The sequence below is a fragment of the Eschrichtius robustus genome, chromosome 4 (genome assembly GCF_028021215.1).
Source record: "Eschrichtius robustus isolate mEscRob2 chromosome 4, mEscRob2.pri, whole genome shotgun sequence".
NCBI lineage: Eukaryota > Metazoa > Chordata > Mammalia > Artiodactyla > Eschrichtiidae > Eschrichtius > Eschrichtius robustus.
The window spans coordinates 118656998-118680702 of NC_090827.1; the positions used below are offsets into that span (position 1 = coordinate 118656998).

The 23705-nt window shown below is 38.6% G+C and overlaps 1 protein-coding gene across 1 annotated transcript in view; it reads left to right on the top strand.

The window, feature by feature from the left end:
- The window catches only part of ARHGEF38 (Rho guanine nucleotide exchange factor 38), a 152985-nt gene that overhangs the window by 76670 nt on the left and 52610 nt on the right, over nucleotides 1–23705 (top strand). Inside the window, exon 3 of the mRNA XM_068542303.1 lies at nucleotides 7463–7586. Coding sequence (XP_068398404.1) covers nucleotides 7463–7586 — 124 coding nt within the window. The remainder of the gene's footprint in view (nucleotides 1–7462; nucleotides 7587–23705) is intronic.

Here is a 23705-nt window from a genome sequence, read left to right on the forward strand (position 1 = left end):
AGTTAAAAAAAACTAAAATTTTAAAACATTATTTGAAGTATATAAATCTGTTGTGCAGATGTTCACACACAGAGAGAGAACAACAATTAAGCAGGACATACCTCACAATATCAATGGTTATTTCTGTGTGGTAGAATAATATGCAATTGTATTTTCTTTCTTTTACTTAGCTACCTATCTTTAATTTTCTACAATAAACATGAACTACTTTTATGAAAATAGCTTATTTTTTTTTAAAACAGTTTGTTTCTTAGCTTCTTTTCAATGTCCTCTTTTAAAGGTGTTTGTGGTTGGGGTCTGCACAATACCTAAGAATGTTTGGTGATTCCTGTCTGTGACTAGGTTTAGGATGAGTGTCCCAAGGCTCATTAAGCAGAATACAGTAAACAGGGGTTTCCCAAGTGTAAACGAAGGGGGAAGTGGAGCCTTTGTCAGCAAATCTTCAGTATACTAACAGCCAAACTGAGCACAACAGTTTGTCTCTGTAGATAAAATTAAGCAGAAAATTATCAAATATCCACTTAATGTGATATTCTGAACAACGAAATTAGGTGATTTTGATTTTTTTCTTTAAACCACTTTTGATTTCCTCATACTTGTTATTTAGAGCCCAGTAAAGAACAAGAACATTTATTGATGGCTCCCACAGACAAAATAGATCGTTTGAATTATAGTGATTCAATTCAATTCAAACTGTCAAACTTTTATTGAGTGCTAGGTGTGAGCCTTACACTGTATTAGACACAGGGTCGTATTCAAATAACTCACAAAGACAATGTCCTGGAGGGACTCACAGTTTTTACATAAAGATAGATAAATTAATAAATAACTCATATGTATAAAATAGGCTTCAATGTAAGCATTGGGTAATCAAAGCAAGAGTCGTGGAAGCATAGGAGAGGGAGAGGTTCATTCCAAACAAGGGAGCAAGAAAGTTTTCTTAGAGGAAGTGCGATTTTGGCTAGAAATAAAGAGAAGTATATTAGTCCCCTGTTGGTTAGAGGTAACAAGTAAAATTCCAAGTAGCTTGAATTTTACCCAAAGCAATCTACAGATTCAATGCAATCCCAATGAAATTACCAATGGCATTCTTCACAGAACTAGAACAAAAAATTTCACAATTTGTATGGAAACACAAAAGACCCCAAATAGCCAAGGCAATCTTGAGAAAGAAAAATGGAGCTGGAGGAATCAGGCTCCCTGACTTCAGACTATACTACAAAGTTACAGTAATCAAGACAGTATGGTACTGGCACAAAAACAGAAACATAAATCAATGGAACAGGACAGAAAGCCCAGAGATAAACCCACACACATATGGTCACCTTATTTTTGATAAAGGAGGCAAGAATATACATTGGAGAAAAGACAGACTCTTCAATAAGCGGTGCTGGGAAAACTGGACAGCTACATGTAAAAGAATGAAATTAGAACACTCCCTAACACCATACACAAAAATAAACTCAAAATGGATTAAAGACCTAAATGTAAGGCCAGACACTATAAAACCTTTAGAGGAAAATATAGGCAGAACACTCTATGACATAAATCACAGCAAGATCCTTTTTGACCCACCTCCTAGAGAAATGGAAATAAAAACAAAAATAAACAAATGGGACCTAATAAACTTAAAAGCTTTTGCACAGCAAGGAAACCATAAAGCAGACAAAAAGACAACCCTCAGCATTGGAGAAAATATTTGCAAATGAAACAACTGACAAAGGATTAATCTCAAAAATGTACAAGCAGCTCATGCAGCTCAATATGAAAAAAACAAACAACCCCATCAAAAAATGGGCAGAAGACCTAAATAGACATTTCTCCAAAGATATACAGATCGCCAACAAACACATGAAAGGATGTTCAACATCACTAATTATTAGAGAAATGCAAATCAAAACTACAATGAGATATCACCTCACACCAGTTAGAATGGGCATCATCAGAAAATCTACAAACAACAAATGCTGGAGAGGGTGTGGAGAAAAGGGAACCCTCTTGCACTGTTGGTGGGAATGTAAATTGATACAGCCACTATGGAGAACAATTTGGAGGTTCCTTAAAAAACTAAAAATAGAATTACCATATGATCCAGCAATCCCACTACTGGGCATATACCCAGAGAAAACCGTAATTCAAAAAGACACATGCACCCCAATGTTCATTGCAGCACTATTTACAATAGCCAGGTCATGGAAGCAACCTAAATGTCCGTCGACAGACAAATGGGTAAAGAAGATTTGGTACATATATACAATGGAATATTACTCAGCCATGAAAAGGAATGAAGTTGAGTCATTTGTTGAGGTGTGGATGGATCTAGAGACTGTCATACAGAGTAAAGTAAGTCAGAAAGAGAAAAACAAATATTGTATATTAACGCATGTATGTGGAACCTAGAAAAATGGTACAGATGAACCGGTTTGCAGGGCAGAAGTTGAGACACAGATGTAGAGAACAAACGTATGGACACCAAGGTGGGAAAACCCCGGTGGGGTGGGGATGGTGGTGTGCTGAATTGGGCAATTGGGATTGACATGTATACAGTGATGTGTATAAAATTGATGACTGATTAAAAAAAAAAAAAAAAAACAGAGTCAGGTACCACAATGTTCATTGCAGCACTGTTTACAATAGCCAGGACATGGAAGCAACCTAAGTGTCCATCGACAGATGAATGGATAAAGAAGATGTGGCACATATATACAGTGGAATATTACTCAGCTGTAAAAAGAAACGAAACTGAGTTATTTGTAGTGAGGTGCATGGACCTAGAGTCTGTCATACAGAGTGAAGTAAGTCAGAAAGAGAAAAATGAATACCATATGCTCACACTTATATATATCGAACCTAAATTAAAAAAAGAAAAAGGTACTGATGAACCTAGTGGCAGGGCAGGAATAAAGATGTAGATATAGAGAATGAACTTGAGGACACAGAGGGGAGGGGGAAGCTGGGGCAAAGTGAGAGTAGCATTGACATATATATACTACCAAATGTAAAATAAATAGCTAGTGGGAAGCAGCTGCATAGCACAGGGAGATCAGCGCGGTGCTTTGCGAGGACCCAGAGGAGTGGGATAGGGAAGGTGGGAGGGAGGCTCAAGGGGGAGGGGATATGGGGATTTATGTGTGCATGTGGCTCATTCACTTTGTTGTGAGACAGAGGATAGCGCAGTATTGTGAAGCAGTTATACTCCAATAAAGATCTATTAAATAAAATAAAATAAAATACATTATGGTTTAAAAAAAAAAAAGAAAAGGCCGTTTATTACCTTCTGTAATAAGGATGTCTTGGTTTAGGCAAGGTAGACCCAGGAGCTCACATGACGATGTCACACTTAGCTTCCCTCTCTGTGTTGACTTTACTACAGTCAAGCTCTCCACAAAGATGACTGCTGAAGACAGAAATTTACATACTTAGGGCTGACAATCCAGGCCCTTCTGTTTCCCAACAACCATTTTAAAAAATCAGTGAAGCTTCTCATTTGCTATGCTTTGGCACCTGTCATCCTAGGCCAATTGCTGTGGCCAGCAGGTCACATGCCCACCACTGGAGGGAGTAGGGAGGGGTCAGGCACCACGAGTGACAATTCCCCCAGATCAGGTAGAGCTGGGGAGCTGTGGCTTCTCCCAAAAAAGCAACAGAAAGGACAGAAAGATGGGCAAAACTACTGGACAGACACTACCATTACCATATTCCATTTCAGATGGGTAGAATGTTTTAAGTTATTTGGGGGCAAAGCGTTTGTAAGCAAAGGGAAGAGCTTGGGCTGGGATGTGAATGCAGGAAAATGCAACGAAAGCTTTTGAAAACAGTGAGTATAAGGTGCTGGTGGTAACAGAGTAATCCAATACCAGTGATTACAGTCTCTGAATTGATAAAGTTTTATAGGTGTGTTTTCTTTTACTTAGACATTTGTGCCTTGGGAGTTTTGTATACATACAACTGTAAGATCAGAAATTATTTAAATGCAATGGGAACTTGCTATTTGAAGTATATCCTGTGAATACTTTTGTGAAGCAAAGAATTAAATTGTCACCCAAAATACTGACCTTTATTTTCTCTGTTTTGTACTTTCAAATTATTATATATTGACTTTGCTTAGAATAATGTATACTTAAAAGAAATCTTTTTACAAAAAAATGAATTTATTTTCATTTAAAATATAACTCAGCCTAAGCTGAGTATTGCCCATTTCTAGTAAATAATTAATAAATGTATATAAATGCTTCCTTGAATTTACATCAATAGTTAGAAAATCATCTACCAGTTTTAAAAGCCTATTTGGATGAGACATTTGTTCCTTGGCATATCAGTGACTAAATGTGAATTCATTTCATGATTCACAGAATCCCCATGGGCCTGTGGTGATACGGGTGATTGAAACCAGGCCAACTGATGTTTTAATCCTTTCTGTCCTTCAGAAAGAAAAGAAATCAAAACCTATGCTTTTGTTATTTAGTATTTGTGGCATTGCACTAAGATTATAGATAGAATACAGAATTAGATCCTTGCTAAATGAATTTAAAATATAAATTAGACAAATATACAGGATTCTGACCTTGAGAAATAAATTGTAGAACTGAAAACCTAGCGAAAAACTCAGGAACAAACTAAAAAATTCAAACATAGATGGCAAAGTATTCTATTATTAGTTATTGCTGGTAATGGACTATGAAGTAGGACTAAAAGGTCAGTTTCCAGCTCCAGCTCTGTCTTGAACTTCATAATTTGGGGCATGGCACCTCTCTTCACTCTGCATGAGTTTCCCTATCTTCAAACTGGTTCATATTTTACAGAGAAGATGGAATTGTATATGATATAATAAATATGAAGTTCCTCAGAATGAAGATTCCACAACAAAATGTAATAATAATAGGGTACACCATATGAACTACTTGCTTACAGAGCAAGTAAATTAGGGATGAAATTTTATACTTTAGAAGGATTCATTTCAAAATATGATTTAAAAAAATATTAAACTAGCACATCTAAAATAAATCAATCTAGAAAAATTTGACTCATACAAAACTTTTGTAAAACATGTTTTGCACTATGCAAAGTTATGCCTTTGTGATTTAATTAATACCCAATACATAAAGAAAATACTGTGTTAAATCAGTGGTACTCAGAGATATGTGGCATTTGAGCCATTTAAAATTATGATAAACAAAAAGAGCCATATAACTGTTATCTGCCTTTTAGATACTTTGTATCTATAATACTAAACATACTTACTAATACAGAAATTAGAAGTCTTGAAAATCCATAGATTTTAGGCAGAAGAGCCCTGTGTGCCCTATCCTGTTAGAATGAGTGCTTAACAAAGAAACATTTTGTGAGATACTGGGTTAAAGACCCTAAGAGCTAATAATGATTTAATTATTACTAATGAGGTATGAATATATAGATAATTTCAGAATACATTTAAAAAACTGAAAAAAAAAGTTGTGTAGTCCTATAAATAAACCCACTACATACAATCACACAGAATTTGATTACAAATGAGGCTCGGAGTTTTCTTGAGAACCAGACTGATGACAGGAAGGTGAGGAATTTCCCAAGATGGTTGAAGGACATATATCCAGCCAGACTATATTGCATAGGAAACAACTGACACAGTCACAAAATTTTAAACAAGGTACAATGTGACGTATTGCTTCCATGTTGAATAACAGAACACCCTGATCAAAATAATAGCCATGTCCAGTATGGGGAACAACGTCAAGAATGGGGTCAATGTCAAAAAAGGACGGGATAAAAAAATAATGAGCAGCCTGCCTCCGCCCTGTGGTGCTCCAAGGACAATGGTGCTTCAAGGACAAAGGACGACCCTGCCTGAAAAAGTTTCAGCGTCACACCCCCTACCGGACTCCTAATCGCCCTCCTCACCATGTTGCGATGGTTACGAAATCCCTGCGCCCACCTGGGCAACGGGACCTGTCCCAAATAAGGAAAGGCATATGTCCTGTCCCACTCCAACCCTATAGAAGGAAGGTATATGTGCCTCGACCAATCAGTCGAAATTTTCACCTCGAACCATTCTTTTGTTTTCTGGCTATAAAAAGTGATCAATAGCACATGTTTGGGCTGGACTTTCCCAGACTACTAGGAAGTCGGCCCGCTGTTCCAGCAGCGACACTTCCCTCTAATAAATTCTGTCTTCTTTACATTTTGCCTTATGTGTGGAAATTCTTTTCCAACCCGCATTCGGACCACGACACTCCCCCACTCCTAAATAGAGCTAGCTGAGAGCCTAAAAAAAGAAGCTGCAGTTGTTGACCTTCATCTCCAGAATTCTTCCAGGTCTGTCTCTTATCCTATATACCTTGTGCCCAATTTCCCTTAATTTCTTGGCTCCTTTTTTCTGATCTTTAGCTTAACTCCCTGTCTCTCTCTCACCCCTAATTTTGCCAACCTTGTTTTGGACCAGTAACTCTGCTTTTCATCTCTGAAGCTTCTCCATGACGATTATTGATGACTTGGTTATCCATCTATGACCTCATGCACAATAAGTCATGAATAAAAGGCACCTGCTCCTATTCCCTGTGGCAACCCAGTGGAGCCTGGACCAAGCTGTTCATGACCCACTAGACACTGTTTAATTATGAAAGGAGATCTGACTTAAACTCAGGAGAAAGATTTTGAGTAAGATCCAGCAAAATCTGGGCACATAGCTCATCATACTCTTCTTGGATGGCTTAGGATCGTTGGCCAACCCTCTACAAATCATCCAATGCCTGTGACAGAGTTTGGTCTCTACTACAATTCTTGGTACATAGAAGGACTTCAGGAATTATTTAGTGAAAGGATGGGTGAATGAATAAATTATTATAAACACCAGCTATAAGATCTAGGAATGATTACACTGGTTTTTGAGGGTATGCATCAAGTTATAAAATATGATGTATCTTTAATTAGTAGAATACGTTTGGTGAAGATTTCCATTCACATTTCTTTTAGAAAAAAAAAAGCAGGAAACAACTCAGCAAATCTACTTGTCATCACTTTGAGAACATCTGTGGTTTTAAAACAGCTTTGAAAATAGTCACTTACACAGAGTAAGTTCTGACTTCTGCTGTATAAGCAGTAAGGTGTTCTAAATGCATATGCACTAGTACATACCCTCATAGAGGGCAGTTAATAAAATGCCGATTAGGGAGCCCAAATCTTCTTCACACTGTGGTTCTTACAGGAATATGTAGATGTACACTCAACTCATTAAAACTTAGTCAAAATAAAGAAAAAGAGGGAGGTAACAACAGATGCACCATCCAAATTCTTGCATGAAAAACTGCACATTTCCTCTGGAAATACCAAATAAGAATGTTTACAGAAACGGTTGATGGAAACAGCATGGGCTGGCATATAAAACGCTTACGGTTTAGCAGGAGAAAACATCCTAAACGACTGTGCCTCTCCTTCCATCAGCTGGTGCTCAGTGTTTGTGTTTCTTCAGGTTGATCAGCTGGACGTGGATAGCTTGTTTAGCAACATTGAATCGGTGCGTCAGATATCAGCCAAGCTGCTGTCATTGCTGGAAGAGGCCACGACAGACGTGGAACCGGCCATGCAAGTAATCGGTATGTTTATTCTCTTCTCGAGTTCTCCAATACGACAGGAAATAATATTTTAATGGCCTCCCGTTGCTTTGGTTTTATGTTTCTGACTCACCAAGCTTCCCAGGAGATATATAAATGCTAAACCCATCTTCAGGCTCATTGTAATTATACAAACTCTGTATTTATTTTCAAATGAGTTTATATCCATTTGCTGCAGTCCCTCAGTAGCACTAAGCACACCATTTGCTTTTTAATTTCCAATCTTTCAACCTCTTTGCCTTCCAGATGTTCTCTCATTTGCTTTTATGGCTAACACTTACTTGATTCTTAAAGAATTAAACATTTAAATACTTTAATAGCTTTACTGATTTTAGTCACAATGTCTCTTATTCATCTTATGATTAGGAATCCATTGATTTTTGGATTGTAATTTTTTTGCATGGAAAGTTTATACGATCATTCAAACACTTAACAACTACTTTTTCCATGCTTTTCCTTTTTTCTCTGTATTATTTGCTTTCCAAATATGTTTCTAGACAGTCATAGATTATTTTCTCACTCTGATAAGATTTTGAAAAAAAATATAAAGAAATTACTGGAAAAGTGTTGGGTCAAATTTTTGTTCTCTCCATTTTCTCCATTCATTGGCCATTCATTTATTTATTCAACCAGTGAATAGCTATTAAGCAGCAGTATGTGCGATGATTCTTGGGAGCTTCAAAGGGAATATTGTGTTGTGAACTTGAAGGCAGCTGCCACAACCAAGATATCACAGACACAGTGCCATGGAGGCTAAGAATTCTTTAAACTGTGTTGTAATCATTTTTCCATTTCACACATAATACTCAATATATGCTCATTACAAAATATTAAAACAGTTCTGGAGTAAACAGCGTAATTCACCCCACCAATGTGACTAACATCCCCTTAAGTAACTACTGTTATTGGTTTGATGTGGATCCTTTCTTTGAGATGCACACAGAGACACAAACACACATTTACACCTTATATCTTTATTCATCCTCATTATGTCTTTGTTTGTTAATGGGAATCAGAGTATAAAAATGGCATGAAACTGATTTTGTTTCATATTTAAGGAAGGCCCAAATTTTAATAAGCAAAGCTGATCTTATACAAAGGTGAAACAACCTGGCTATTTGTAGTATTTTACATGCTCAAAGGCCAGCCCACTCAAAAAGATTCTCCCACTGACAGGTTTAAATTCAGTCATTTCTTGTGATTATGTACTAAATGTTTGTGTTCCCCTCAAATTCATATGTTAAAGCTCTAACACCTGACATGATGGTATTAGGAGGTGAGACCTTAGGGAGGTACTTCATATTTAGATGAAGTCATGAGGGGGTTGATCCATGATGGAATTAGTGTCCTTATAAGGAGAGAAAGAGATACCAGAGTTCCCTCTCCACCATGTAAGGACTCAGGAAGGCAGCTGTCTGCAAGCCAGGAAGGAAGTTCTCACCAGGAACTGAATCTGCTGGCACCTTGATCTTGGACTTCCCAGTCTCCAGAACTGTGAGAAATAAATGTCTGTTGCTTAAGCCACTCAATCTATGTTATTTTGTTATGATAGCCCAAGCTGACTTATGTAGTTTCCAAAAAATTGAAAAAATAATTTCTAAAGGAAGGACTCTTCATTATCACTCTAGTGTGGATTCATTGGCCATTCATTTATTTATTCACTCAATGAATAGTTATCCAGCAGCAGCGTGTGCAATAATTAAGGTGTTGTGTGACATTATTAGGGATTAAAAGATGAAAGAGATCACGTTTCCTCCAAAAGTTTGCAAATAGCCCCTTGAATTGAAGACACTTGTGTAATATATCATCAGAGTATTTTCTACACTACTGCAGAACTTCAGGGGATAAAGAGACTACTTCTAGACGGGGAATCAGGGAAGAATTCTTAAAGATGTTACTTGGGCTTAAAGTATAGGTCAGATTTCAGCAAGTGAGGTCCAGATTGGGAAGACTAAGTAGAAGTAACATCATGAACAAAACCATGGACAGGAAGTGCCAAGCGTTTAGGAAATGGTGAGTGACCAAGTCAAGCTGGAGTGAAGGACTCATGTAAGGGAGGAGTGAGAAATGAATCTGTAAGTATAGAATAGGGACAGACCATACTTGGAATCCAAGTTTGGAAATTACTCTGCAGGTAATGAGGAGCCATTAAAAAAATTTTCAGCAAGGTTGTAATGAGACACAAAAGTTTCTGGAGAAAGGAAACTATGGTAGGTATGAAGAGAATGGATGGGAGGAGAAAATGAGTAAATATGTTATTATAGATAATTTAGCCATGTGGTAACAAGCATCTAGGCTAAGGTGGATAAAGTGAGAATAGAAAACGGGGTCAGATTCAAGAGAAACGTGGAAAAAAGCACAAACAAAATATAGGGGTTGGGTGTATTTGCTGGAGTCAAAAGAAATTCCAGGTTTAAGGAGTCACGTATCCTGATTTGCCTAGAACATTCTGGTTTTAGCCTATTCAAGCATTCAGTCCAGTTTAGCATTTGTCCTGGATTTTCTCCTTTTAAGAGGAGGATCATTATTAATAGTTGCATCACAAGAGATTTGGTAAGACCTCTATATCGTACTTCAATTTCTGACATGGCCTCTCTTAGCAGAGTGTAAGAGGCAGGTGCATGTGCCAGAGTTCTCACATGGTAACCTCTGAAAGACAGCCCATCTCTCCTTTCCCGACCTTTCTAGTCTCAGCAGTACTTACATCTTCCTTAGAAGTGCGGCATACAGCGTACTGGCTGATAAAATGATGACTTTGGGCATGAGCAGCTAGCAACAGCTAGCTGCTTCCTGTTTTGATGGTGGTGGGAGATGTATTTGATGCTACAAATCCTGCTGTCCACAGTGCAGCAGCTAGTGATGTCATGACCCATGCTGGGGGGCCCATGCCATGAGCAGTGGGAGGCAGGAAGCCACAAGGGTGACAGTCAATGGGCTTAGTGGGACATGTAGGGAATTAAAGATTAAGTGCAAGTGAAATATGTGTGGGAAGTGGAGGCTGAACTGTCCTGCTACAGAGTGTGTGGACGCTGTTGCTACAGTAGTTTGGTTATTTATTGTTTGATATAAATCTATCACCTTTTTATTGTCTGGTTATGCTTATCTTATTTTGCAATAAACCCTTTCAAAAGTAAGGGTTTAAAGTATGCACATTTCATAAAAATTAAGTATTGATTTTTTATTTCTCAAGAAAGTTGATGGTCAACATATAACACACAAAATACCATTCACAAGGGGGTCATTAATGCTGTCATTGACCCATAAGACAATCAGAAGACAGAAATCTGCAGAAGAAGTAGCAACATCTACATCAAAAGTTAGTCATTACTCTTAAAAAAACATGCTCGTTATTTTAAAACATACAGTAGTCCCTCTGTATCCACAGGGATTGGTTCTAGGACCTTCTTGGATACCAAAATCCTCGGATACTCAAGTCCCTTATATTAAATGGTGCGGTATTTGCATATCATCTATGCAAACCTCCCGTATACTTTAAATCACCTATAGATTACTTATAATACCTAACACAATGTAAATGCTATATAAATAGTTGCTGGTGCCTGAAAATTCAAGTTTTGCTTTTGGGAACTTTCTGGATTTTTTTTTTCTGAATATTTTCTATCTGAGGTTGGTTGAATCTGTGGATGGGAAACCTGTGGATGTGGAGGACCGATTGTACTTGGCATTTGGCATTTGCTGTCCATGCTTTTGTTCATGCTGCTACTTCCACTTGGAACCTTCTTCCCAACCTGAACCTACTTGTTGAAATCTGACCCATACCTTTAAGCCCAAGTACATATCACTCCATGCATCTTGGCTTCACTTGTGTCAAATGACAGTTATCCTAAGTTAATTTCTCTCATTTTTAATTCCAAGTTTCCTTGGGCCTGTGAGCAATGGCTATTAATGAGTTGACACCATTAGCAGAAGATTTTGCAGTTAAATTATGACAGTTTTATAATAGTGTGAGCAGATGAATTAAACAGAAAATCAATTAATTCCAATTCTGATTCAAAATGTTTAATCCAATTCACAGAATCAAAGAAAAGCTTTTGGAAGTTTACTGTGTCAAAGGTGAATTTTCTGACTGTATTGTAAATGCTACTATAACTTTAAAAATTAAATTTATGAATGCAAATTATAATATGAATACAGATTTTGGCAGAGCATCACAGTAAAAGAATGCTTTTACTAAAGTAAGAGATCTATGGAGCAGAAATGTACTTGGGATTGATTGTGGTGCATATGTATTAATGCCGTGATATTCTATTAATTCAAATGTAGTCAAAAGTCACACATAGTTTTACATATACAAAAATTAGAGTGAACTGTATATAATATTTAGGGGATATGCACACTTTTTTTGGTGTTGGTCACTAATCAGCTTTTAGAAATTGCATTTTGTTCAAAATCAGCTAGAAGTCTTTAGTTAAGATATTCAACAGACAGAAAAGTAACTTCAGCTTTTTAGTCTTTATAATTGCAGTTGTTGAAAACAAAACTGCAGATGGGAAGACACTGAAATTTATCCCTATGAAAACAAGGAATTAGCTTTAAAATAATTAAACAATGAGAGTTCATACTGTGTAAAAGATTTAATTTTGAAATTTTTAAATTGTATTTTGGAAGACTTGACTTATGAAAAGAAGCTTTAGATAGAGCTCCTGTTTAATAGGATAAAGTTATATCCTGTACCAGATTTTACAATATCTATATTTGGAAAAATATTCAAAAATCATAAATAGAAACAACTTATTTGATGAGCTTTATTTTGTAAAAAGAAAGAAAGGAAAAATCAAAATGGAGGCAAGAAGACAATAGCTTTGAAAATATTTAAGCTCAAATATTTATACATTTTAATATAGAGAGATATATAATCAGAATTTTAATATCTTCCATTTTGTAGAATTTTCTCTGAGCTTATTAGGTGTCTCTGTCCTAGGAGGAGAGTATTTTCACAATTAAAAGTATTATGGTTTATATATTTGAGCAGCCAAATAAATAATGCTAGTATTGGATTTTAGCCCATAGAATAAAATAGAGTCCATACGGATATAAATAAATGAGGAGAAAGGAAAGCTCTTCCTTACAGTAAATTTCAATGAATAAATATAGAAGGAAAGAAGAAAATAGAAAATTACCATTAGGTAAATAATATAGTCATAATTGTTACAGAAAAATCCACTGATTGATGCTGGATTTAGTGGATGAAAGTTTGAGGAGAAATTTATTTTCATAGTTTCAAAGAGTCTCCTAAGTAAGTATTAACCTCAAAGGGAAAGATGGTAACTTTTCAGTGAGAAGCCAGGCAAAGACTACCTTAACCAAGTGAGCAATCAAGATCAGCAGTATCAGGAAATAACACATATTCACATCATGAGCCTTGTGATACAATGCACTGAGGGGGACACAACATCATATCTGTGGTACTTTTGTCCAAAATATGTGCTCTCGTGTCCAGTCATGAGAAAACCTTAGATAGCAGCAAACTCAAGTGAGGAACACTCAACAAAATAACTGACCAACACTGTTCTAAAATGCCAAGGTCATTAAAGACAAGGTAAGACTGAGGAACTCTTAAAGACTGCAGAAGACTAAGGAGGAGTAACAAATAAATGCAAGTGGGAGCCTGAGTAGATTCTAGAACAGTAAAAGAACATTGGTGTCAAAATCCAAGCAAGGTGTTCAGTTTAGTTAATAGTATTACAGCAAGTTCATTTCCTTTTGCTGACAATTGTACTATGGTGATGTAAGATGTTAACACTGGGGAAGACCAGTGAGGGATATTTGGAAACTATTGGTGCTATTTTTGCAACTTTCCTATACACAAAAATTAGTCTAAAACATTTAAATTATTATGGCTTGCAGAGAAAACGCAATCGAAGATGCTCACAATTTCAAGTTTCTAATTATAAATTGCAATATTGAGGAAGACTGTAGAAAATTTATGGAAAAATTAAGGCAGTAAGGCCATATTTGAAAAAGTTGGAGGCATATTTTAATTTCCCTACCCTTTATATCTGGCCTAGCCTCATGACTTGCTTTGACCAATAAAATGTGGCAAAATGATGTTCTACAACAGCCTTGTGACAGCCACTCTCTGCTCAGGGAGAGAGAAGGCTCAAACTACCCAGTCATCCCAAACAACACAGTCAAGGCCTTGGACACGTGAGTAAGGCCCTCCTCAGCCAGCTGGCCTCATGCTACAGACTACAAATGTATCAATAAAACCCCTTTAAAACCACATGGAGACAAGCCATCCCAGCTGTGCTCTACTCAGATTATCAACCTGGAGAATCGTGAGCAAATAAACAGTGTTGTTTTAAGCCTTTAATTTTTTTTGGAGGGGGGATTTTTTTTTTTTTCCTGTAGTAGTAGCTAATTAATACAGATTCACAGAGAAGAGATTAATTACTTCAACGCAGATGATGAAGAAAAACTTGATCTGGAAGGTGACTTTTGAACTTGGACTTGAAGGATTTAAAAAGGTGGAGATTTGAGCAAAAGACTTCCCAAATGACAAATGGCACAGAGGCCTCAAGACAGGAGAGTGTGGGAAGCTCTTATAAAGGAGAGCAATTCAATGTGGCTGGAGCATAGTGACAAGGAGGTGTATCCATGACCCGTACAGGGTAGCCGTATCAATGGAGTTCACTGGCAATTTCCATCACAAAATCTTTCATCTTAGATTTCATAAGGTAAACTGATTTGGGGTGAGATTGCCAAAATCCTGTTGCCACAAAATGAAAAGCACAGGTGTTCCATTTCTTTGTCCTTAGATGGCACGAATGAGCTTGTGATTCACAGTTCTAGTGCCAGCGGGGAAACTTTCCTGATACCTAGATCAGCCAGGAGGAGAATTTTACTCAATAAAAACCTTGGGGTTTGGTCGAGGCTCAAGTTTAAGCACAGAGGCACATGTCTGAGAGCTCTGGGGAATTGTCTAGACTATCATGCCACGATAGAAACTGGATTTTAAAATCTTGATTTAGGCAGGCTGCCTAGATAGGAAATGGGTTCTAAGTCTTTAGGGATGGGAGTGTGAGAAGTGGCTCTTGTTTCCACTTAAACTGAAGATCATTTTGTAACAATAGAATAGTGAGAAAGGACAAAACAAGTAAGATGACAGTGTAGAGTTTAAGAACACACAGGCTTCAGTCTCAGGTTGATTTAGTTTACATCCTGGCCCATCGGTTGTTAAATGTGTGATCTCAGGCAAGTTACAAAGCCTCACTGAACTTCAGTTCCTCATCTTGAAACTTGAGGCAATAATACCTACCCCACAGAGCATTTATGAAGATTAAATAAAATCATGTATAAATAATGATAGCCAGTGCCCACCCTTAGTATCCAACACATGGTATTACTAACTTATTATCCTGAAAATATTAAATGTACCCATCCATTATCAAACTTTGATTTCTTATGTATGTAATAATTGAATAACATGTGAATTTTTTTAGAGGTCCTGATCATGTTTTTCAAACAAATCAGGTTCACGGACATGTGTGGTTTCCAGGTGTTCCCAATATGTGTGCATCTTGATGATTCATCTATCTAATATGGTGACATGTTTTCTCTTATGGAGGGTGATTTGAGATATCAAGTATCATCTCCACGTTTGACAAAGTGAACAGCAATTGCAGTAGACAGCCCTCAATGGACCCTGCCTCCTGGTATTCATGCTGCCATGTAGTCTAGTCCCATAATGACTCTGGACTGGCCCTGACACTCACCAAATAATACAATGTAGTGGAAGAAACACTGTGCCAGTTGACTGGGCCTAAGCCTTAAGAAAGCCGGACATTTCTACTTTTTTGATTTGCGGAGCCTGCCATTTAAGAAATCCAGCTACCCTGCTGGAATATCACATGGAAAGAGATTAGACCTGAGACCACCTAGTGAGAAAGTGGTCCCTCTGTCCCAGCCTACGAGCTGAGGCCAGCCTTCTAGCTGTCCCTTCCAAGGTACCAGACTAGAGAAGGAGCCATCTCAGACCGTTCAGCCAGTTAAGCCCTGAATGACTGCAGCCCCAGCAAACATCAAGCAGAGCAGAACCACTGAGGTGATACCAGCCAACCCACCGAATCATGAGAGAAAATCAAAATGGTTGTTGTTATAAGGCACTCACTTTTAGGGTGGTTTGTTACATAGTGATAGAGAACTAAAATGGGGCTTGTGTCCTCCTCTATGCATTTGCAACAATGTTACAATGTTTCAAAGTATTTCAAAAAGACTGAGTTATGAATATGTTTAAGTCTGCTTACCTCACACACACCGTGAAGAGAACCAGAACAGAAAGAAGCTTAAGGTACAGAAATTACAGTTTCTCACATGCTTTTTCCCCAGGGTGAGTTTATCCTTGGAGACAAAGACAACTTAGAGCTTTCTGTTCTTTGAAGGTGGAGTGGGTGATGCACTGTTGTTCTGTGGCCGTGCTTTGTTCTCCTAAAGCAGTGTCTCTTGTATGTCCCTGAAGCAGGAATCTGTGCCTTTAGCGGTGATTTTGTGAAAAGAGGTTAGTCACTGACAGTGATGCCATGTGGGAGATGCCACAAAGTAGCTCACCTGAATCATTGTTCTAGTATTGTTATATTGTACACGTGTGTGTGTGTGTGTTTTACACAGGACACAGATTGGCTTGGCCTCGTTCATCCTGACCAGCGAGGGCAGGGTGGGAGCTTCACACCTGCTCCCTGGAACGTGTGAGGCCCGCAGCGGGGAGACCCAGACACAGCAGTGAAAGGTCAGGGCATTTTATTCCAAATATTGGCAGTAACAGGAAAGCTGTCAGCTTTAGAAAACATGATAGAAAAAAAGGTGAGGGGTTCAAGGTCAAGTATACACAAATCCACACAGGCAAGGAAAAATCAGCAGAAGGAAGTCACCAGGATACAATTTGAAGGTTGGACCTCCAGTCTCCTGAGAGAGGCCAAGTTGGGTCCCAGCACTACTAGGACTTATTTCTTGTGATAAAAAGAAAACCAGGGTGGCTAAGTAACAAGTTCTATAGTGCTGTTCTCTGAGGAGAAAGTGAAGTCCTGGGCTGTGGAGCTGGCTCCTTGGGGTCAGCGGCTGAGTTGTGCAGTCAGATTTGAATGGAGCTGTGAAAAGTCAGATATTGCACAGAATACACATAAAGACCAGCGATAAAAAGAAAGAAAGAAATCTTGCGAGTGTAAGAGCCCTGTGAGTCCCTGAACATTTTCCCAATTGCTAGGAAGCCAGAAGGAGAAGTCGTTAGCAGGAATGCAGAGCTTCAGGGTGCACAAGAGCCCAGCAAGAACTCGGCCTTTGGAGGGAGACCGATCTGCACCCTAACGCTGGCTCTGTCACCGCTACCTCCGTGGCTGGGGCAGGTCACTTGGATCCGTGAGGACTGCCCTGGCCTGCCTGGAATAGGAACTTCACCAAAAGGACTTAACCAAAAGAGGACTTTTTCTCTCACATAACAAGAAATCCATAACTCAATAGGCCAGGACTGAGACAGCTGCTTACTGGCTCCTTCCAGCTTTTTCCTTCCTAGTACTTAACTTGTGGTGTTTGGCTTCACGGCCTCAAGATGGTTAGTCCACTGCCAAGCATGCTTCCTGCTGGTAATGAGAGCAAAAGCACCTCCTCCTGAGGCTTTTTTCATGTTGGGGGAATAGAAATCTTAACCAGTGACTTCTACCTATATCTCATGTTTCATTTTACACACACACTATTCCATTTCTTGCTCTCTCTCTCTCTCACACACACACACACACACATTCGACCACCTCTAACTGCCAGAGACTGGGGGAAAGGTCAGCAGTTTTAACTGGGTGCATTGCTGGTCCAAATTGTATTAGTTTGGAAGATGGAAGAACGGATAAGCAACTGGCAACAGAAGGCAGACTCATTTGTTCATTTTTCCAGTGGGGATGGCCAGCCCTCCATGGCAGAAGGGTGAGACAGAGGGTATCCACCTCTAAGACACAGGCTCCAATGGCAGGGGGGTATTCTTGTCTGTTTTGTTACTGTTGTATCACCAGCATCTCGAATAGCGTCCTCAATAAGTACTTCCTGAATGAAAGACATGAATGACAGAGACAGTGATAGGTATCCAGGACACTGGCTGGCATGCCGAGGGAACGCAGAAATTGTCGTTGTTCTTCTTGTTACCAGGTCTGCCTGTGGTTTTTCCCGTGTCATTTCCAGAGGCTGGTAGGTAGTGTAGAGCAACTGGTAGAGGCAAGCATTCTTAAGAGAGGTACTTACTAAGGTGGATAGATGGGGTGTCATGAGTTGGTCTAAGAACGGGGTCCTTGGCGTTGTAAATCTTGAGGAGGGAAAAGTTGTTGTACCTTTTTCCAATCTAGCCAGCGGAAACCTTTTAACTTTCAACTCTCAGAGAACCAACGTTTTCTTAACGTGCTGGTTGTTATAAAGATTCCCACCTGAAGGTAAAGTATCCAGGAACTCAAAAATGTTCCTGAAGAGAGCACGAGTTACCATGAAAATAAACAGCTTTATTCTTGAATGTTAGTGCTGGACTAATATTTAAAGAGCATCCAATCCAACCATCTCATTGTTCAGACGAAAAAGGTAAGAGCCTGACTTTCTCCAAATAGCATCACTAATTCTGGACGCAGAAGGGGACTCCAGCTCTTCCTAATACAGGTCTTATTACGTATTATACACCGTCCATCTCTACCACCCACTAATGCTCCCCAGTTTGTCCTGCCCAGCTACCAGGCCACCCGCTACTCCCAATGTGCTGGGTGGGTAGTGCCTCAGTGATGGAATGGCCTCTCTTTTGAGAGACCCCACCACAATTATGCCTTTTTCCTCCCTGGCACTAGACACAGCAGTGGTCATGGGCCAAGACCCCACAGTTCACTCTGGCTCCCTTCCTTTCTCTCTCTCTTTTTTTTTTTCATGGTCGAGCTACCCTTATTGGTCTCACACCATTCCCTCCTAAAACCACTTCTCTGAAATTGCTGTTAGCATGTCACCAGAGACCTCAGAAATGTCAAATCCAATGAACACATTTTTCTGAATTTATCTTACTGTAGTGCGTCTGAAAAATTTTTACCGAAAGATTCCTGATGCCAAAAGAGAAATATCATGAGCCTCAGGGAACGTGGAGTTCTGACCCAAAGCCCCAGCCACAGGCATGAAATAATTTGGAGTCTTGTTTTGTCTTAAGAATTCACGTAAATTTTCCATTCTATTTTTTCACATGAAAATAATTTTTCTTCAAATATCTTCATAAAATTGATACTCAAGGGACATGCTTGTTTTAATCCCATGGCTGCATGTTCCACTTGGCACCTGGGCTTGGTTTGAATTTCATAACCCTAACCAGGGTCCCCTGAGTATCCCTTAGTAGCCAGTGTTATCCCCAAGTGAGGCAGGAACTAAATGAGACTAAAGGCAAAGGATAGTGGCTTCTGTAAGCAGCATTTACTCTTCCAACCTCTTTCTTCTCACACCCCTCCTCATTTTGCCCTCCCCTGGAGAACAGGAGGCTAAGCATGAAAGGAAGACAACATGTACATGATCTGGCATTTTGGCTGGCTGAGCTGCTGCCTTGTTTAGTCCCATCCAAGAAGGCTGGGCTCCCATCCAAGGAGGAGAGGCAGACCATGGGGAGCTCTCCTAGTCAGTCCGGGTAAAAGCTGCCAGGAAAGCTCTTTCATTTGGGGGTGGCATATTTACTCACTCAGGGAAGTGACAGCCAGAGGCTCATAGCCCAGATCTCAGACCCTCTTTCCCTGGAGTGGGTCATATCTACCCTCTGTCCTCAGGTTCATCCCACCCCCTTCTCTGTATTCTGAATGCTCTGTCTTGACAATCAAGTTTTACTTAGAACTACAGAAGTTTCTTTGGGATATATCTTAGATCATAATCGATGCTTGAGAATTTTTTCTTCCAGTTTTATTGAGATATATTTGGCATATAGCACTGTATAAGTTTAAGGTGTACTGCATACTGATTTGATTTACATACATCTTGAAGTATCACAATAGGTTTAGAGAATATCCATCATCTTATATAAATATAAAATTAAAGAAATAGAAAAAAATTTTTCCTTGATGAGAACTCAGAACTTTTTTTTTTTAACATCTTTATTGGAGTATAATTACTTTACAATGGTGTGTTAGTTTCTGCTATATAACAAAGTGAATCAGCTATATGTATACATATATCCCCATATCTCCTCCCTCTTGCGTCTCCCTCCCACCCTCCCTATCCCACCTCTCTAGATGGACACAAAGCACAGAGCTGATCTCCCTGTGCTATGCGGCTGCTTCCCACTAGCTATCTGTTTTACATTTGGTAGTGTATATATGTCCATGCCACTCTCTCACTTCATCTCAGCTTACCCTTTCCCCTTCCCCGTGTCCTCAAGTCCATTCTCTATGTCTGCGTCTTTATTCCTGACAGGACTTTCTTGACAACTTTTATATATAACATAAAACAGTGTTAATTATATTTATCATGTTGTACATTACATCCCTAGTGCTTATTTATAACTGGAAGTTTGTGCCTTTTGACTGCTTAAGATTTTAACTAAAATTCTCTTTTACCATCATTGTAGTTGGTTTTTAGAGTTGAATTTATTACATATTTTTTCTTGCTAAAACAAGTAACTTCTTACTTTAAACCCTTTGTCTTAGTCAGTTTGGACTGCCATTAAAAACTACCAAAGACTGAGTAGCTTATAGACAACAGACATTTATTTCCTACAGTTCTGGAGTCTGGAAGTCCAAGATCAAGATGGCAGCAGATGTGTTTCCTGGTGAGAGCTCTCTTGCTGGTTTGCCTTCTCACTGTATCCTCATATGGCAGATAGAGAAAGCTCCCTCTTCTTAAAAAGGCACTAATCCCATCATAGGCTCCCCCTCCCATGACCCCATATATACCTAATTACCTCCCAAAGTCTCCACCTCCAAATACCATCACATTTGGGGTTAAGGCTTCAACATATGAATTTTATGGGGGAAACAAATATTCAGTTCATAACACTCTTCATATGCAACAGCTCATTTAATATTTTCATAAAATTTTTGAATAAAATTTTATAGTAAAGAGGAGAGCCTTCAACTGGTATCTCTCAAAATTTTTTTTTTTTTTTTTTTTTTTTTTACAGGAGAAGAGAAAAACTGTATTGATTAGAATAAAGTTCAGCTGGGAGAAACAGGAAACAAAACAAAACTTTACTACCTTAAATAATATGGATATTTATTTCTCTATTATGTAAAAGTCTAAAGGCTTTGGGATTAGCAAATGCTAACTATTATATACAGGATGGGTAAACAACAAGGTCCTACTGTATAGCACAGGGAACTATATTCAATATCCTGTGATAAACCATAATGGAAAAAAATATAAAAAAGAATATATATGTATAACTGAGTCACTTTGCTGTACAACAGAAATTAAACACAACATTGAAATCAACTATACTTCAATAAAATTTAAAAAAAAACAAGCAAAGCAACATAAATAACTCATGAAGATAAGATTTAATACTTAAGAACAGGTATCTTTGCTTTGTTCCCTTTCCTTTAGCTAGAAATTATTCTGTTCTATTGTTGTGGTTTTCAATAAATAGCTTTTGCATTTAAAAAATAAATAAGTAAATAAAGGCATGTATTTTAGACCTGAATGGCAACTCTACTCCACAGAGTCCTCTGGGATATAAGCTTCTTCTGGCTCACAGCTCCACTCAGCCTTACCTTCATGGACAAGGTAGCATCCAAGTTCCAGGTAGCAGAACAAAGGAAAGTATGTAGAAGAAGACGTAAAGGATGAGCTAGCTACCTCATAAAGAAATTTCCTGGATATTGTCATAGGACACTTCTCCATATATCCCATTGGTGGACTTTAATTGCATGGCCACTACTATTACAAGGGAGGCTGGGAAATGTAGTTTTTATTTGGGGCAGCCCAAAATTCATCGTTATAGAAAAGGGGGAGTACTGGTACTGGAAGATAACAGGCTCTGTCACTCACAAACTTGTTCACTCTCTCTGAAGGATTTCTCACTATTTTATCCTTGGCTTTGCTTACACCCACCCTAGTTTTTCTCCCTTCTCTCTGGCTGTAACTTCTCAAACTTTTCTGCAGACTCTTTTTCTTCTGGGCTCCCCTCAGTGTTAGTATTCCCAGTGTTTGGTCCTCATGCCCTCTTCTCTTCTCACTCCATGGACTTTCTTGCATGACCATATCAAATTCATGGTTTCTACTACTCAGGTTTTACATACATACATCTCTATTCCAGATCTCTTTTTTTCCTGAATCCCAGACTCATATATCCAATTTCATGAAGGGCCCTCCACTTGAATATACTATGGGTGACAAACTCAGTACATTTAAAATTCAACTCGTTGTCTTCCCACTAAAACACTCTATTTTGTCCTCATTGTCTATCCACATGTTTACTGAAACTGAATTCCTGAGATATGCGTGTAGTTATCCTCTTCATCTTTCACATGTTCAATGTCCTTTTTTTTTTCTCTCTCTCTCTTCTCCATCCTCCCTGCTTTTGCTTTAGTGGTTAAAACTAACATCTAATGAGAATTTGCACATGCCACCTTCTGATATAACTACATTACATATTTTAACTCATTTAATCTTCAAACAACCCTACCATTATGATTATTCCATATTTTGGATGAAGAAATTAAGGAAAAGAGAAATCAGGTAATTTTCCCAAATGTCACAACAGTAAATGGTAAAACCAGAATCTGAAACCAGGCGGTGGATTTTAGAGTACTCTCTCTTGACTGCCGTAACTTTCTGTTTTAGCCCTCCTTATTTATTTCTTACATTATTATAGAAGCCTTTCAACTGGTTTCTCTTTTCCAGTCTCCCTAACTCCTCCTCCAAATTCCATTGTTCATATGATTAAACCCAGAGTAAACGCTCTAAAATACGATCGAATCATATTAATCTGCTGCCTAAAATCCATCAGTGCTTCTCCATCACCTTCAGGCTAAAGTTCCAGCTTCTTAATTATACACAAGGTCTTTCATGATCTGGCCCCTACTCACCTATATAGCCTCTTCTGAAACCTCCCCCCAAGGTGTGGCACCAGCCAGCCATCGGAGACCACTTGCAGTTTCTGAGCAGAACCTGCTCCCTGCATGCATCTCTGTGCTTTTGCACTCACTCATAACTCCTATTTCAAGGGCAGACTGTTAGGGAAAGAGCTCAAAGTTTCTCAAGAGCAGAATGGATCACCCTCTGTGTTTTGTAGCTACTGTCATACTTTTCACATAGCATGGGAAATGAGAGTTTACTCTTCTCTCTCCCTTACTGGCCTCCATAAGTCACCTGAGGGAAGTGTTGGTTCTTTGTGTCTGCAGTACTTACCAAAGTACTCAGTGCATAATAGTCACTCATTAAATGGTTATCAAATAAGGCTGAACTAAATAAAGACTATAATTACTTCACTCCCTTTTATGCCATTTTCCTAAACAAGGCCTATGGCAGGGAGGTCTCTTGGATATTGTTGGTTTCACTCTGGCTTACTTACCTGTAGGGGAAGTTCATCTTGTAGTTGGGTCAGAATAATATAGAATCCTATCACTTGGTATGGTACACCTTGGGGATGGACATGAGGGTCTGCAAGTAAAGAAGAGGTGGGCCAAGAAGAGGAACATATATGTGTTTATATTAGTGACAGTTTACATTAGATGCCAGGATATAAAATGTGTTCAATATCCCTGGAAGCTGTTTTTAAAGGAGGTAACTAAGGGCATTTTAAAAGGTGCGCTTTTTCCCCCTCCTTTTGTATGGCAGATATTCTGGGGGGACGTCAATGCAGAAAGTCTTGCGTTGTAGAATTTTGAAAAAGAAGCACACGATAGTTAGATTTATTTCAGAGGATTCTGGTGATTTTGTGACAGGCAGCCAGAAGGGAAATTACCTTAGCTGGTCTTGGCTCAGTCCCTTCTCCAATCCTAATCATTCTTTCAAACCCACATACAGTAGACAGAACAGTTGTCCTTCACCACTGAAGAAATGCAGCCGAGAGTTACGTTACCGTGGAAACAGAATAATTTTTTTTTTTTTTTTTTGCTGCAAGACATATCACTTCATCCGCACTATTATGAAGCAGCATAC